Genomic DNA, 17,403 nt, shown 5'->3' on the forward strand with positions numbered 1-17,403 from the left:
TGATCCTAAAAAAGACTGGTGATCTTGATCACTAGTCTCCAGGCCTCTGCTGTCACCGTCTGAAGATTCAATATCTGATGTTAAGAATCCTGATGTAGGGTCTGTGGCATTTGTTGGGATTCTGGTGAACTTCTTTTTGCGCCTATTCTGATGATTATGTGTCCATCTATAGACTTTATTTAGTTTAAAGTCTTGGGAGTCCCTGAAGAATGTCTTTTTTTTAAAAGAAATAAATTCTGTGGTATACGCCTCCAGATCCTTCTCAATTTGCTTAACACTTGCATTAGCTGTAGAGTCAAGAGTGGTGTTTATAACATCAATTTGATTAGTTAGTGACTGAATAGTGGTACTGTCATTGGCAATCAAGATCTCAGTCGTCGTAATCGCATCTAACTTGCAAAATGTAAAGAATTGCCGTGGATTTAGACAGTGGTTTCCAAGTTTCTCGTGGTCATGGGGAGTGTAAGCCTTGCTACATCTGTATATTGAGAACGGTTCAATGGAAATCTGCAGCAAGTATGCAATAATCATTCTACATTTCATACCTTGGCCTTGATAGGCATGTTTGGATGGTATGGGTACCAGACTACCTACCACTTGCAGGCCTGGTTTTAATGTTGATATAAAGCCCAGTATTAAGGCAGTGCTCTGAAACCATTCTCAGATATAATACAACTGTTATTTGCACTGTATAAAAAGAAGTACTTGTTACACTACATGAACACATAGGAAACACATAATATGATAAGACTACCCAACAGCATAACAACTTCAAGACAAATAATAATGGGGGGGGGGGAGGGGTTTTGAGTACCCAGGCAGCTAATGACGTCAGCCAGCGCCGGGGAGAATAATGCCCTTGTGACGTCACTCCCCAATCAGCGCGGAGGGGCGGGGCGGGGCGGGGCGGGGCGGTGGTATTAGTGCTCCGGAGTCACGTAGCTCTGCAGCAGAATCAGTTCATACCGGAGCAGTCAGTAACTATACATCGCAATACGCGAGGTGAGTGTTACACCTACATCTCCGGCTGCAATGTGCTGTGCGTGTGTGGCTGTGCTGGTGCGATGCTCCAATGCAGGTCACCCCTTGGGCGGCTTTTTATACAGCGCCGTTAATGATGTGATCTGAATGCAGCGGATTTGTAGTGCAATCATGCATAACTGTGCACTGTGGGGTGGGCTCGTTGATGTATTCGCGTATGTATTAATGCAGGGCTTTAATGTCTATAATGAGGTACTCCCTTTTTAATTCAATGCTTCGCTGCAGGAGTTGTTTTTAACCTCTGCACTGCCGAAGGGGGGCCTTGCAATGTTTCTGGCTCCTTGGCAGCCAAGAAGTTAGTTTGTTTTAATGCGACACATAGATGGGTGAGGAGTGTCAGTAAGTCAGACCTTCTCACTGGATCAGTGGTTTTTCACCATGGAGTTCCTGGGAACGCTTTGGTTCCATGGGCACCCCTAACTGGTTCCCTGCAATTTTCACATAATTTGAAAATTGTAATAAATACAGAAAAATTTACAATGCATCTGCTCTCAGATGTGCTGTTAGAGAGGGTTGGGGTTCCTTACAATGCATCTGATCTCAGAGGCGCTGTTAGAGAGGGTTGGGGTTCCTTACAATGCATCTGATCTCAGAGGCGCTGTTAGAGAGGGTTGGGGTTCCTTACAATGCATCTGATCTCAGACGCTCTATTAGAGAGGGTTGGGGTTCCTTACAATGCATCTGATCTCAGACGCGCTATTAGAGAGGGTTGGGGTTCCTTACAATGCATCTGATCTCAGAGGCGCTGTTAGAGAGGGTTGGGGTTCCTTACAATGCATCTGATCTCAGACGCTCTATTAGAGAGGGTTGGGGTTCCTTACAATGCATCTGATCTCACACTATTAGAGAGGATTGGGGTTCCGTACAATGCATCTGATCTCAGAGGCGCTGTTAGAGAGGGTTGGGGTTCCTTACAATGCATCTGATCTCAGACGCTCTATTAGAGGTTTGGGGTTCTGCAGAATTTCACAAAATAGTTATAGGCTTCCTTAACCCAGCGGTGTGCAAACTGGGGGGTGTGGGATTTTGTAAGGGGGGCATGCGGTTGCAGAGCCCCTGTGCTTTTCCCCCAGGCTGTGAAAATTAAATGCCGGGGGAGGCGCGAGGCCTCTGCAACTTCACTTATCTGCTCTCAGCTGGCTCTTCCCTGACGCGTCACCATGACAATGCGGGGTCAAATGGGGATGCGTCACATGATGTTGTGATGTCATATGATGCATGGAGCCTGAGAGCAGGTAAGGGGGGGGGTGCGAATTTAAACGTTTGCGCATCCCTGCCGTAACCCAGTGGTGCGCAAACTTTTGCCGTGCGCACCCCTGCCGGCTTGCCTCGTGCTCGACCCCAGCGTCAAATGATGCGCAGGGTCATGTGATGTCACGTTGCCATGGTAACCATTTGACGCCAGGTTACCAGGACGATATGTCGCGGGAAGGTAAGTGTATTATAGAGGCCTCGCACGGTCCCCTGGCATTTAAATGCCTGGGGGGAGAGCGTGGGACCTCTAACTGCTGCGCCCCCCAGTTTGTGCACTGCTGCCTTAACCTAATGCCTGTAAACCACTGGCTAGGTGATTGTGAATTTTCCCTTGCCAACATGGGCCGTCCATTGAATCTACCATAACGCCTGCAGATTATATAGGGGTGCAAAAACATTGCAGAGTTTTTAGGGTACTTAAAGATGGCTGCACTGTTCCCAATTGCAAATAATGCAGAAGATCTGCATGGTGGGTTATCTTAATATTCATGGGTACTAGTCATTGTACTACAAAGCAACATCTCTCAATTGTCATTGTGTTGAGAACTGATTGGTGTTGTATTTACAGTACATGACCTGCAACAGCTTAATGATCAGGCCATGTTTGTCCTTATATCCCTAATGATGCTATCGCCTGTACATCTCTCCCATTCATTTCACTCCTTTACCCTCCCCCACCCGCCTTGTCTTCTCTCTGCTCTCCCCTCCTGCATGCACATCTCTTCTCACACAGGCATCCATAACGAGGGCAGGATTGAATATCCATCATTTTAAATGTCACTTCACATTAACTAACTAGCATGATTACATCATTAGGGTTCTGGGTCAGTCTCAAGGCTGTATAACTGAAGCTAATAAAATGCACAAGATCTATCAAATGCACAAATCCCATGGCTTCCTATTGTATGTCTCTCTTTTTTTTAGATGAATCTGCTGCATTTTATTTGCTAAAACGTTTCCCCAGTTTTGTAGCGGAGACATTGATCCTTGTTCCTCTTCTTCTGTCTTCCAAGATACATATGTTTGCTGCCCGACAGCTTTTTTTTAGTCGTATCTCTTTCAGGGGTGGGCAACTCCAGCCCTAGTCTAGAGCCACCAACAGGCCAGGTTTTCAGGATATCCCTGCTTCAGGGAAATCCTGAAGACCCGTTGGTGACCCCTTGAGGACTGGAGTTGCCCACCCCTGGTATATATGGCGAAGAGACTTGGAACTGGGGGTTCAGGGCCTCTGTCTGTTTATTTTTCTGGGTGTAAATGCAGACTTGGCACTGCAGCCAGGCAGTTTCACCTGGAGGGAATTGGAAAGTAAGGGAAAAAGACAAATGTATGAACAGACTATATTTTTCACTATGTGCTTTGTATTTGAAATGTTGGGGGGGGGGGGGGGGGGGGGTGCGGGAGGGGGGGGGGGAGGATTGAAATGGAGAAAGGGAAAAATGTGTACCTGGAGGTATATTTTAGGGAAGCTTCCCCATTTCCTCCCATGACATTTCTGCAAATGTACAGTGCTACACACAGTTTCAGTTGAGCAGTGCTCTCATTTCCTTGCTGCCTGTTCTCCCTGCTACATGCATTATTCACTCAGGCAGGTGAAGGACATAACAAGGTCACCGTAATGGAGGATGACAGTTCTAAAATGTTCCCCGCAGGCTCTGTGCATCCTCCCAGGCTGTTCATTTCTCTGTACGCAAAGTCCAGCTCTTGTGTTTTTTTTTCCTTTATACAGGGTTGCCATGATGCTTGCTTTTCTCAGAGGGGTGGTTCTGTTTCCAGTGACTAGTTCTTTTTGTTGCTTCCATATTCTTGTGCGTTGGTTACTAGGGGAGCCTCGCTTGTGATGCCAGAGCTGGGGGCGTGATATTAACTGTGTTAACACTTTCTTTACTAGAGACACATCGTATGCCTATAATTTTGCCTGTTGCGTTAAAAAAAAAAATGTAAATGTCATCTGGAGATTTAGAGCGGTTAGCAATTTTAAATATTTTTTTTTTTTATTGTATGTGTACAAGATATTCAGCTCCTTTCCTGGAATTTAACAAGAAAATCTGTATGGGCAATTAATATTCCAGTTTATAATCCATTTTAGGCTCCAGCCTTCTCCTTCTTTTTTTTTTTTTTTTTTTTTTTTTTTTTTTGTACCTGGGTTTAGACACAATAGGTAACGAGATTCCTGTTCAGATTTTTAAAATAAAAAAGCAAGCTTGTGTGTGTGTGTGTGTGTAATGTTGTTGTAATATATTCAATTGTGTGCAGGAAGGTAACTGTGGCTGATATAACTTTCAGTGTTTTGTGCACATCTGAAGCTAGTGGTGGACTGGCTATAATACTTGGTATTGTGTGCCTTCATATTAAGCATGGATTGGTCATATAAGAATATATAGTTTAAAAAGGAAAAAATGATTCACAAATCGGGCTTGCATGCAATTCGAGTGTTCATGACCACAGGACTTATTCGATAATTGCATGCCATTGTATCTTATACTATATTAGTGAAAGCACTGTATGTTTGCCTGCCTGCCTGCATGCATGCATGCCTGCCTGCTGGATGTCCGGTGTCCCTAGCGGCAATCTCATTGGTCCCTTGGCCCGCCCGCCCCCGCACACCTCTCATTGGCCTCACACACTCACACCACCCCCTTGGCCCCGCCCCCCACACCTCTCATTGGCCTGAGGCGGAGTGACGGGCCAAAGGTCCAAAAAAATAAATAAAACACACACACACACACACACACACACACACACACACCTCTCTCCCCTCTCCAAATCACCTTTTCCCCCTCCCCAGCGGCATCACCTCTTCCCCCTCCCCAGCGGCATCACCTCTTCCCCCTCCCCAGCGGCATCACCTCTTCCCCCTCCCCAGCGGCATCACCTCTTCCCCCTCCCCAGCGGCATCACCTCTTCCCCCTCCCCAGCGGCATCACCTCTTCCCCCTCCCCAGCGACATCACCTCTCCCCCTCCCCAGCGGCATCACCTCTCCCCCTCCCCGCTCCAAATCACCTTTCCCCCTCCCCAGCGGCATCACCTCTCCCCCCTCACCGCTCCAAATCACCTCTCCCCCTCACCGCTCCAAATCACCTCTCCCCGCTCCAAATCACCTCTCCCCGCTCCAAATCACCTCTCCCCCCTCCCCGCTCCAAATCACCTCGCTTCCCGCAGCTGCCACGCGGCGCGTAAGATGGCGGACCCCCTTCCTCCCTCGCGGCGCCGAGTCAGACGGTGGCGGCGCCCGGAAGTACAGGTAGGTGTCGCTCCCCACCTCCGGCGCCAAACGGAACTGAGAAAGGGCGCATCAACTGAGGTGTGTGTGTGTGTGTGTGTGTGTGTGTGTGTGTGTGTGTGTGTGTCTGTGTCACTGTCCACTGCCCCCCCCTCCTGTCCACTGCCCCCCCCTCCTGTCCACTGCCCCCCCCTCCTGTCCACTGCGTCCCCCCTCCTGTCCACTGCGTCCCCCCTCCTGTCCCCCCTCCTGTCCACTGCCCCCCCCCCTCCTGTCCACTGCCCCCCCCCTCCTGTCCACTGCCCCCCTCTCCTGTCCACTGCCCCCCCCCTCCTGTCCACTGCCCCCCCTCCTGTCCACTGCCCCCCCTCCTGTCCACTGCCCCCCCCTCCTGTCCACTGCCCCCCCCCTCCTGTCCACTGCCCCCTCCCTCCTGTCCACTGCCCCCCCCCTCCTGTCCACTGCCCCCCCCCTCCTGTCCACTGCCCCCCCCTCCTGTCCACTGCCCCCCCCTCCTGTCCACTGCCCCCCCCCTCCTGTCCACTGCCCCCCCCCCTCCTGTCCACTGCCCCCCCCCTCCTGTCCACTGCCCCCCCCTCCTGTCCACTGCCCCCCCCCTGTCCACTGCCCCCCCCCCCTCCTGTCCACTGCCCCCCCCCCTCCTGTCCACTGCCCCCCCCCCTCCTGTCCACTGCCCCCCCCCTCCTGTCCACTGCCCCCCCCTCCTGTCCACTGCCCCCCCCCTCCTGTCCACTGCCCCCCCCTCCTGTCCACTGCCCCCCCCCTCCTGTCCACTGCCCCCCCCCCCTCCTGTCCACTGCCCCCCCTCCTGTCCACTGCCCCCCCCTCCTGTCCACTGCCCCCCCCCTCCTGTCCACTGCCCCCCCCCCCTCCTGTCCACTGCCCCCCCCCCCTCCTGTCCACTGCCCCCCCCCTCCTGTCCACTGCAGGAAATGCAGGGGGAGGAATCCATGCCTTTGAGGCGCCCCCCCCCTCCCTTTGACGCCCCCCCCCCTCCCTTTGACGCCCCCCCCCCTCCCTTTGACGCCCCCCCCCCTCCCTTTGACGCCCCCCCCTCCCTTTGACGCCCCCCCCTCCCTTTGACGCCCCCCCCCCTCCCTTTGACGCCCCCCCCCCCTCCCTTTGACGCCCCCCCCCCTCCCTTTGACGCCCCCCCCCTCCCTTTGACGCCCCCCCCCTCCCTTTGACGCCCCCCCCCTCCCTTTGACGCCCCCCCCTCCCTTTGACGCCCCCCCCTCCCTTTGACGCCCCCCCCTCCCTTTGACGCCCCCCCCCTCCCTTTGACGCCCCCCCCCTCCCTTTGACGCCCCCCCCCTCCCTTTGACGCCCCCCACTCCCTTTGACGCCCCCCCCTCCCTTTGACGCCCCCCCCCCTCCCTTTGACGCCCTCCCCCCTCCCTTTGACGCCCTCCCCCCTCCCTTTGACGCCCTCCCCCCTCCCTTTGACGCCCTCCCTTTGACGCCCCCCCCTCCCTTTGACGCCCCTTCCCCTCCCTTTGACGCCCCCCCCCTCCCTTTGACGCCCCCCCCCCTCCCTTTGACGCCCCCCCCCCTCCCTTTGACGCCCCCCCCCTCCCTTTGACGCCCCCCCCCTCCCTTTGACGCCCCCCCTGCCTTTGACGCCCCCCCCTGCCTTTGACGCCCCGCGCGCACACACTGACTGACTGCCGCACGCACGCACACACTGACTGACGCGCACACAAAGCCTGACTGACGCACGCACACACTGACTGAGGCACACACTGACTGTGTGTGCGTCAGTCAGTCTGTGTGTGTTTGTGTTTCTGCCTCAGACTCACTGACGCGCGAGCAAACACACAGTGACTGACGCACACACGCTACATGAAGCTGTAAAGGAGGGAGGGAGGGGGGGGACTGGATTGATGTGAATGGGGGACAAACAGAGAGAGGGGGGAGGAGAGAGAGGAACGGGAACATTACATCCCGGGCAACGCCGGGTCTCTCAGCTAGTAGAAGAATAAAACCTTATACGTTTCTATGAATCCACACAAGTTACTGGTGACTGTTATGGCATATTTGGCGTGGCTGCAGAAACTGTGCTTGACACAGTGTATAAGGTCACAAAGAGCTTTATAGCTTCATTAGCATCTAATCTCTTTGCTGCACTCCAAGGCCGCAATCCTTGAACCATCAAAGCATATTAACTTTGATTTAAGGGAAAGCAATGCTCAAGACGTCTGAAGTGACACCAAGGAGTACTGCGTTTTTATAGGTTTTGGTCAGACTCCTTTTACGAAGTATTCCAGTACAAGGCTGAAGGCGTCTTTGAGGCAGATGAACCCAGTGTCTGCTGTTATGACCGTGGACAAGTCACTGTATCTCCCTACGGCTCAGGCAGCAAATTGGCCTGAAAGATCTTCAGGCGAGGGACTGATTGTGCGTGCAAAAATTCTACGTACAGCGCTGCATGGTCTGCTCTACTATAGAGTATGTATAAGTAACCCACTTTGTCTCCCGCAGACCAAAGAAAATGACTCACCAATGCCCTGCACTGTCTGCTGAGCAGAAGAAGGAGCTAGCTGATATTGCTCAGCAGATTGTGGCCCCTGGGAAGGGGATACTTGCTGCAGATGAATCTGTAGGTGAGTACTTCTGTTTGGCAACTGCATTTGATACGATTGGGATAAGTGAACAGGGAGACATGAAACTGGGTGTAAGCCAGGAATGACCAGACCCCTGAATAGTTTGTTTTTTTGAGTGGCAGCATGTTACTGCTGATGGCTGGAGAACAAATTGAAGGGTTGAGCCATCTGCCCAACTGTAGTTTCTTTATGCATATAGCAATGGTGTCTACTACTAATTTATTTGCAAGACTGCATCTCCTGCCCCCCCTCCCCGCCAGCATTAAAGGTGTAAAACACCTGTACTACATGGCATACATGCTACTATTATACCCCCCCCCCCCCTCTCACTTCCAAAGCCCTTTGCAGCTATGCTTGGTCCTATATTTGTGTGGAATATTGACACCGATTCTCTGGTTTTGTTCCAAAGCAAAGAGAGGATTAATTTTTTTTATTTTTTTATTTATTTGACCAGTTGTAGCAGAGTAAGCTGAGGCATAGGGTGATATGCCCAAGATGGGCACGTGTCTGGTTACTACCCTGTAACCACAAATCCACACCTGTTCCTTTTGCCTGTTCACAACCAACCTTGCTGTGCTCCTTCCACTCATGATCTCCCCAGGGAGCATGACCAAGCGCCTGAGTCAAATTGGAGTAGAGAACATTGAGGAGAACCGGCGCCTGTACCGTCAGCTCCTCTTCAAAGGAGACGACCGCATGAAGCAATGCATCGGGGGCGTGATCTTCTTCCACGAGACTATGTACCAGAAGGGGAACTGTGGCACCAACTTTGTCAAGATGATCAAGGACAAAGGCATTCTTGTAGGGATCAAGGTGAGACTGTGGCGTGCACTGATGACTAGAAAGCATTATTTGATGCAGTCAGTACGAGTTCCTATGTATGAACAAATGTCTGCCAAGTGTTTTAGGCCAATACAAAAAAGCCACAATCCAGCACAAGAAGAGTTTTGTTCTCCTTGATGAATGGCTGCACTGTCCAACTCTAAGGTACATAAAAAAAGGTGTGTGTGTCCATTTCTGTTTTATTTGCTACTTTCAGAAACCCCCACATCCCTTTTTCTGTCCTCGGATGTCACTTTAGAAGGACACGTGAAGGAGATTTAATCTCTTGTGCTACTTTTGCTGCCTCTATTATTAGATGTGTTGGCAGAGGCTGCTTTGATAACCTGCTGTTATCTTCTCTGCTCCTGTTTCTATGGCATCCAGCAGTGTTAACATTCCACATAGCTGGGCAGGAGCTGACTTGTTACTGGAAATTAGGCTGCGTTCACACAGGGGGCTTCGCGACGCTGCGTCCGCGTTTGCGCGCCTCTGTCTGCTGGGCGATGTGATCATCCCCAGCAGATGGAATGATCCGACAGAGCAGTGGGTGGGGGGGGGGGGTGGTGGTGGCGGCGGCGCAGTGTCATGGGTGCAGAGCAAATGGATGGGGTGATGTGTTTTTTTTTTTTTTTTTTTACATTTTTTTTTTTCTCCCTCAGCACTGTGCTGGAGCTCCCTTTAGCATAGGAGGACATAATAAAGCAGCAATCCGGTGTACTGACAAGTCATGTGTATACATGATTTCATCCTAGGCTGCGCTGGGCTGGACCCCCTCCCCCACCCCCCGTCTTCACTGTCGAGTCTTAATTTCAGCAGCCAATCAATGTAAATGTCTGGACGTTGATTGGCTGCTGAAATTGACGTCACGCTGCTGCAGCCGGAGATCACCGATTGAAAAGACACCCGCGACTGCAGCAGGGTCGACGCCGTACTTTGCAGCCAATGGTAGTTTCAATACTTAACACTACCATTGGCCGTCAGGCATCTGTGATGACCGTGCGCACACAAGCGCACGCACGTCGTGCTGTGTGAGCGGGGACTTGGAGGGGAATATTAGCATTGAGTCTAACAATTTATTGGCACCCATATGTTGGTGGGGACAACAGTTGAGTACTGGAGCTAGTATTGCTGTTTTGATGGCATACGTTTGTTTCTGGCAGGTGGATAAAGGTGTGGTTCCTCTTGCTGGCACCGATGGCGAAACAACAACTCAAGGTAAGGTGGGTTAGAGGAAGCCTTTCTGCATTTGTTTAGTAGCAAGATTGTTTGGATCGAGACACACACCTACAATTGTGTAAATTATAAACTTCTATTTGTAGCTCTATGGTTTTTGTATTGCCATAAATTACAGCATAAGTCTAGCATCTGGGCCAAAATTGGCATTCTGATGGCATCAACTGGCAGATCAGATGGCTTATTTGGAAATGCACAGATGCCACGCATGCAGGCTCCAACAAATTAATTTAGAACAGATCCCGCTACTCTAGACACGGTTCAGTTATCTTGCATTTCTGCTTTATTAGAACTCCAGGCAATTGCTTTGTCGTAGTACAGTGGTTTCCAATTTTTATAAAGGAACCCTGGAATTATATTTATATTCTGCAAAACCCCAACCCTCTGTCTGAAATTCATTGTAAATTCGTCTGTATTTGGTATAATCTTAAAATAACCTGAAAATTTATAGGGATGTCTCGGGAACTCAAGGGTTCCTGGGAACCCTGGTTGAAAAACACTGAAGTAGTATATGGCTGCCGAATAAACATTTTAATTGTAAAAGCTTAGACAGAGGCATATTTAAACTACATGATCTTGTTGGTCTTTAGATGGCATGTTTATGGTGTCATCTGTTAGCACAGCCTGCATGGTCTCCAGTATCCTGTAACCTAAATTATGTACAGGAACGCACTGCAGACCAGGACAAGAATTTGATTTAATGGCCACCACTGTAGGGAAGAACTCTGCTATTGGCCAGTGGAGATGGGTACCATAGACAAGTGTTTTTCAAACCTCCTCATGATCCACGGCCACACTAGGTTTGGCCTTTGGTCACGAGGAGAGGTTTGAAGAGCACTGCCATAGACGTACTGTATCGCCATGTATTTTGGCACACCTTCAACTAGACTGCTAAGGAGTGTAGGCTGTTGGACAGGTTTTGATGGCTATTAAGGTTCTCCTTCTAGAGCGCAGTGTACTCCTTTTTGTCAGGCAGGGGGATCAAATAGTGTTGAGGGAATAAGTCAGACAATCTCACTTCCTGGCATAGTTTTTGGGAACTGGTATCTAAGGACATTTTTGCCTCTCCACATGAAATTTTTACCTGCTACAGGATTGGACGGATTGTCTGAGCGCTGCGCTCAGTACAAGAAAGATGGTGCTGACTTTGCCAAGTGGCGCAGTGTGCTGAAGATAAGCGAGAACACCCCCTCCTCCCTTGCGATCATGGAGAATGCCAATGTGCTTGCTCGCTATGCCAGCATCTGCCAGCAGGTAAGTAGTGGAAGATTAATGATGATCATTAATTTGCCCATTATGGTATTTTTCTGACTCCCTTGTATATAAAGATGGCATAAGAATACTAAGCTATTGCCAAATGGTCCCAAGATCTAAACTGTTCTGATGCACTGAAGTGAATATTAACCAATGGAAATATAATTGTTTGAAATAGATGTAGCATACTCACTTGGGTCATTCAACCTTGAAGGTTTTAGAAGCTCTTGTTCTCGGCTTCTGTATGAGACTTGTCAATCCTCTTGCAGAACGGCATCGTTCCCATTGTGGAACCTGAGATTCTTCCTGATGGAGACCATGACCTGAAACGCTGCCAGTATGTGACTGAGAAGGTGCGTGGACTGTCCTCCAACATCACATGGCTCTTGCTTTTGTGTAAAATATTGAGACCTGCATTGTACCCTGTATAGTGAATTCTTGCCTAATTGACTATGTAGAAGGAAAAAACGAATGGCGCACAGCCAGGGAGCCAGGTGTAGAGTAAAACTGCTTCTTTATTTGTGCATGCAGAGAGACAACAGGAGATCCCCTTGATGGGACAAGGTTCAACAAGGTTCCTGTCCTTGTCCCATCAAGGGGATCTCCTGTTGTCTCTCTGCCTGCACAAATAAAGAAGCAGTTTTACTCTACACCTGGCTCCCTGGCTGTGCGCCATTCGTTTTTTCCTTCTGCCTATCACTGGACTTCGGATCCCTCATGGCTGGCACGCCTTTCCATCACCCCTGGAGATGACGTGAGTGGGTTCTTCATGGTGTTTAGACTCTTATGGTTAAGTTTAACAGCTGTTATTAAGGACTTACAAGTCTACATATTCACCACCCACTCCCACTGGTATCTCCAGGGTTAAATGTTTATCCTCACTGAACTGAACAGAGTCGTCCTGGGTTTGAGCACCCTATATTTTCTTTATTAATTGACTATGTAAGCTGAGACTCTGAGGCGGTAGAAGGGCATTTAACCAATGGGGTGTCCTATGAAGCAGCTACTACATCAGGCTCGGCATGCCAAGGGCACCATGACTTGGTAGCTACGTCATGCTCTTTTGATCGTTGACTAGGAAAGACTAATCACTGGTCCACGAGGGCCTCTCTTCAGTTCATGTTACTGCACGATCATGTACAGCTGGTGCTCAAAGGCTCCTTGTCATACAGAAATAAAATGGCCCGTCATGGCATTCTCTTTACGTTTATAATGGACTAGCATAATTCAGCACCCCTATATTATAATATTCACATTAAAATTGATTTGAAATGTTTTCAAATGAAGCTTTAGAGCAGGGGTGGCCAAACTGGTTTATTTTTGTTCAGGCATGCCAATAAATGGGCACTTTTTGGGCTTCTGCCCCTACCTCCTGTTTAAATTAAACAGCTAAACTAAATGGGGAGGGAGAGAGGAGCTCTCCTGTCAATATAGATCTGTACTTATTTATGCCAACCTGTGCTCACAAAACAAATACAGGCATACCCCACATTAACGTACGCAATGGGACCGGAGCTTGTATGTAAAGCGAAAATGTACTTAAAGTGAAGCACTACCTTTTTCCCACTTGTCGGTGCTTGTACTGTATTGCAATCATCATATACGTGCATAACTGATGTAAATAATGCATTTGTAACAGGCTCTATAGTCTCCCCGCTTGCGCACAGCTTCGGTACAGATAGGGAGCTGGTATTTCTGTTCAGGACGTGCTGACAGGCGCATGCGCGAGCTGCCATTTACCTATTGGGCGATATGTCCCTACTCGTGAGTGTCCTTAAACCGGGGTATGCCTGTATAGGGAATAATGTATATGTAACTTTCATTTCATTATTAAAATTGATTTGTTAGTTGTATTTTCCCAAAAATAAATAAATGTCCCCCATCTCAGTCAGGCCATTTAAAATGTCGTCGTGGGTCACTGTTGGCCACACCTGCTTCAGAGCGTCCTGTTGCTATTCTGTTCCTATATTGCTGATTTGTGACAGATCCTTTTGCTGATTAGATGTGAGCCACGAGTTTGTATTTGTATTGTACCTTACCTGCATGCCTGTCATTTTGTAGGTGCTTGCTGCGGTGTACAAGGCTCTGAGTGACCATCATGTATATCTGGAGGGGACCCTGCTGAAACCCAACATGGTGACCGCTGGCCATGCTTGCCCCACCAAGTACAATTCTGAAGAGGTTGCCATGGCAACTGTGACTGCCCTGCGTCGCACCGTTCCCCCGGCTGTGCCAGGTAAGGAACATGCACTGCAGGGAATGAGCCGAATGTTCCTTAAGGACGCAATGCATGTTAAAAATCAGGGGTCGCCATACTACTAACGGTACTCTATTCTGACATACTATATTGTGACTCCCATCGTTGAGCAATTTAAGTTTGGGATTGCCAGACTTTGAGAGGGTTATGTGCAAGGCGAGTAGTGGTTGGTTGGATTTTGACCTACTAAAACCAAAGTGAACCATTTCTAGTGACCTGCTTTAAGGAGTCTCATGTGGGTAACTAATGTGTATTTTTATATTTTCCCCACAAGTTTATTTTCCTCTGGCTACTTTCTCCCTTTTTTTGTGTGATGTACAGTAAGGCCAAAGTCACTTCTCCCTACTTTATTTGTTCTCCGATGCAGACCGGTTGAGATATTAGAGTAAGAACATACTATTGAGCACTTTCCCATTCAGAGCCCTCAGAGAATTCCACTGACTGACTATGTGGGGATTTTTTATTTTATTTAAGAGCTGTTGGATGTGAATGGGTTGGGCGTTGAACTAATCTTCAAATTAATTGGGATGATGTGAAACTATCTCGTTTTTTAGGAGTGACTTTCCTCTCTGGTGGACAGAGCGAGGAGGAGGCTTCTATTAACTTGAACGCAATCAACAACTGCCCCCTGTCCCGGCCTTGGGCTCTTACCTTCTCCTTTGGGCGTGCCCTGCAGGCCTCTGCTCTCAACGCCTGGCGAGGTCAGACAGAAAACGAGGGTGCAGCCACTGAGGTGTTCCTGAAACGTGCAGAGGTACAGAAGTGGGGCACAGAGGGAGGGGGGTCTAAGCGATGAGCTGAGGGGTAGTGATTTAAAACCTTAAGGGTGTATATTTTTTTTTTTTTATGGGGGGAAGGATATTGGTTCAGGAATGACCAGCATCCAAATAAAGATGGTAGATGCATGAAAATACCAGTGGTGGTAAGGGAGATGGTAATGGAATCTGAAGCAAACACAATTATTTTAAATAAATAATATAGGTGTGGGGTGAGAAATCAGGACAAAGATTGTTACAATCCACATAGGTGAAAAATGGCAGTTGGGGGGACAAATCATCTTTGTTCCAGCCAAACCTGTCTAAAACTAATAATTAAGGTTTTGTCCACTTAGTGGTATTCTGCTTGGTTTCAGGATAACTTACTATGTGTGTATCTAGGCTGCAGAGGCTTTGATTGCGTTTTCTAAAGCAGTTTGCGATGATTTTACAATAGACAACATTGGGGCCCAGAGGCTATTGTAATGTAATATATATATTTGAATACATAAGATCATGCTGATCACTACCTTGGAGTTTCCATTTATCTTTATTTTTAGGTCTTCAAACAACCCAATTTACAATTACCTGTAAAACAGCCTATCTATATAGCCCCCTGTTCTATAATACTGCCATTTTGGAATTGTATGCATGAATGTCCTAAATGTCTCACTGGCCTCCTTTTCAGACAAATGGGCTAGCCGCCTTGGGCAAGTACGAACATGGCAGTGAAGGAGCCGGGGCAGCTGGTCAGTCCCTGTATGTGGCCAATCATGCTTACTGAGCATTGACCCACAGAACACCTCGGCTCTGCTTCCTTCATCCTGCAAGCACCACGTGGATATTCCCTGCAGCCAGTCTGGAGTAACCCCAACTATTGCACATCTTCAGCATTGTCCCTTTTTTTTAAACCTTCTTTTTGTTATTACTGCCAACGTGAGCTTTCTGTGACTAGCTGTGATAGAGGTTCTCTTCTCTTGGGCTGCAAGGAAATGGGTTGGATCCCATCTTTGCACCTAAGGCACATAGCTGTAACACAACCAAGTTTTCCTTTTCAGATGTTTTTAGAGATTTTTAGAAGTTATCCATTTCACAGACCTAGTATTATAGTAAGGTGGCCATGACGTTAACATGAGTTTAGTGACTTGGTACAATTTATTGTTACAGGACACATCAGAACAGCTTTAAAACTAAAAAGGTGTATGCTGCTAACCAGTAGGGGGCATAATGTCAAGGGGAAAAAAATAGTTTGCTAAAACTAGATAACTTGAATTGACTAGTGTAATGCAAGTATATTTCAGGTTCCAGTTCAACTGTGTGCATAATGGTGATCACCTGTACTCTGCCATCTAGAGGGGGTGTGTGGGGTCTTTTTTTTTTTTTTTTTTCCCTCCCCCTTTTCCCCTCAAACTGCCTTTAAGTGACACTGCTTCCCCCTCCTGCGCACTGTTCTGGGAAATGTCTTGCACTTTGTGGTACATCTGTAGCTTTTAGCACAAGTGGTTGTGAGCTCTGAGACGTGGAACCTTCCCACTCAGAAGTTAGACCTGGATGCAATCGACCGTTTGGAAGGAGAGCGGATGGATTTTCCGCAGGGGAGAGCAACTTGCTGCTATGCATATTGTGAAAATAGTGTTGTCTTTCTGTGTGCGACTGATGTACCAAATAATATATTTAAAAAAATAAACTATAGTGAAACCTGAAGTCTAATGCATTTTGTGTGAATACCTGAATGTCTTATTGCAATAAACTACCCAGGTAGCTTATGTAAGATGGAACAAGTCTTCAATGCACTGGTGGGCAACAGGGGCCAAAATGGAGCGTGCACAACCATTGGTCGCCCTAGCAACCCTCTTTTCCCCAGTGCAGAGGGAGTAGAGACACACCAGTGATATATCTCAGCTCCTCACTATTCCATAGCTGCTTAATGATGCACTGGTCCTCGCTGTTGCCAGTGTGGCAGTGTTTGCCAGCACACTGACATTACCATGCTGACTGGAAGTGGTGGGAAAAATTTCCTACCCACAGCTGCAACATCCGTTGTGCCTATGGGTAATGTGTGGCCATTTTGCACACGGTCATTTACAAAGTCTCACAATTATCTTCATTTAAATGTAGTATTTATGCCTATAATCATTACCAATACTTTTCATGAGTTGCTTTTTGGTTTAAATAATTGAGAAGCGATATGCCTTAAGCCCATGTGTATATATTGGCCAGGATCAGCTTTCCTCCTCTCCTTCCCCCCCCCCCCTGCTTAAGGGTATGTTAATTATTTAGTCATTGGACAGATCTCAAACTTCCTTTGGATACAGTCTGTGGCCCTGCAACTCTGTGCACACTTACCTTCTCCTCCGGTTAAAATAGAAGTAGTTTTGCCCCATAAAGGACTCTCCATGCTTCGGCACCCAAAAGAACACTGGTATCACACACTGACAACTCTTATCTGTCCAGTGGTCAGGGGTTTAGGTCCAATTAAACATAAGGACTGCTAATTTACTCCATAAACAAATCTAAATATCCAGCAATGATAGGGGGGGAAAAAAACAAATGTTTACATTGAATAAAAACTTGTAATGCCAATTGGCTGTAAGCAAGGGCTTTTGAAGTGTTTGGTAAAAAGGCTATCATTGTTTAACTGGTTAGAACAGTGACTGGTTAAAGTTCTCTGCGTCATTTTCAGCTGCAGATTTGTCAGAAACATTACGATTTGAGCATCCTCAAAATAGAAACCGCAACACCCATTGCATCAAGATGTAAAATGAACACATTACCACATGTCCTATTCATCTCACATTGCAGTGCTGGCCTCTGATGCCCAAAGGGGTTCACTTCTGTTGATCAATAGTACAAAAATGCAAGTGAAACAAAAGCAAAAAGGTATTGGGGGTGGGGGGGGGGGGGCATTTAAATTAAATGGATCACCTACAGATGCGCACTCA

General features: G+C 48.2%; 1 protein-coding gene across 1 annotated transcript; it reads left to right on the forward strand.

Moving 5' to 3' along the window:
• Positions 1-970: 970 nt before the first annotated feature.
• On the forward strand, positions 971-16,165 carry ALDOC (aldolase, fructose-bisphosphate C). Its single transcript, XM_075589266.1, has 9 exons — positions 971-1,002; positions 8,019-8,140; positions 8,742-8,953; positions 10,123-10,177; positions 11,289-11,449; positions 11,719-11,802; positions 13,511-13,685; positions 14,261-14,460; positions 15,150-16,165. The coding sequence occupies exons 2-9, from the start codon at positions 8,029-8,031 to the stop codon at positions 15,243-15,245; spliced, it is 1,095 nt and encodes a 364-aa protein (XP_075445381.1). The 5' UTR covers positions 971-1,002; positions 8,019-8,028; the 3' UTR covers positions 15,246-16,165.
• The last annotated feature ends 1,238 nt before the right edge of the window (positions 16,166-17,403 follow it).

This window comes from Ascaphus truei, chromosome 3, assembly GCF_040206685.1.
Source record: "Ascaphus truei isolate aAscTru1 chromosome 3, aAscTru1.hap1, whole genome shotgun sequence".
Taxonomy (NCBI): domain Eukaryota; kingdom Metazoa; phylum Chordata; class Amphibia; order Anura; family Ascaphidae; genus Ascaphus; species Ascaphus truei.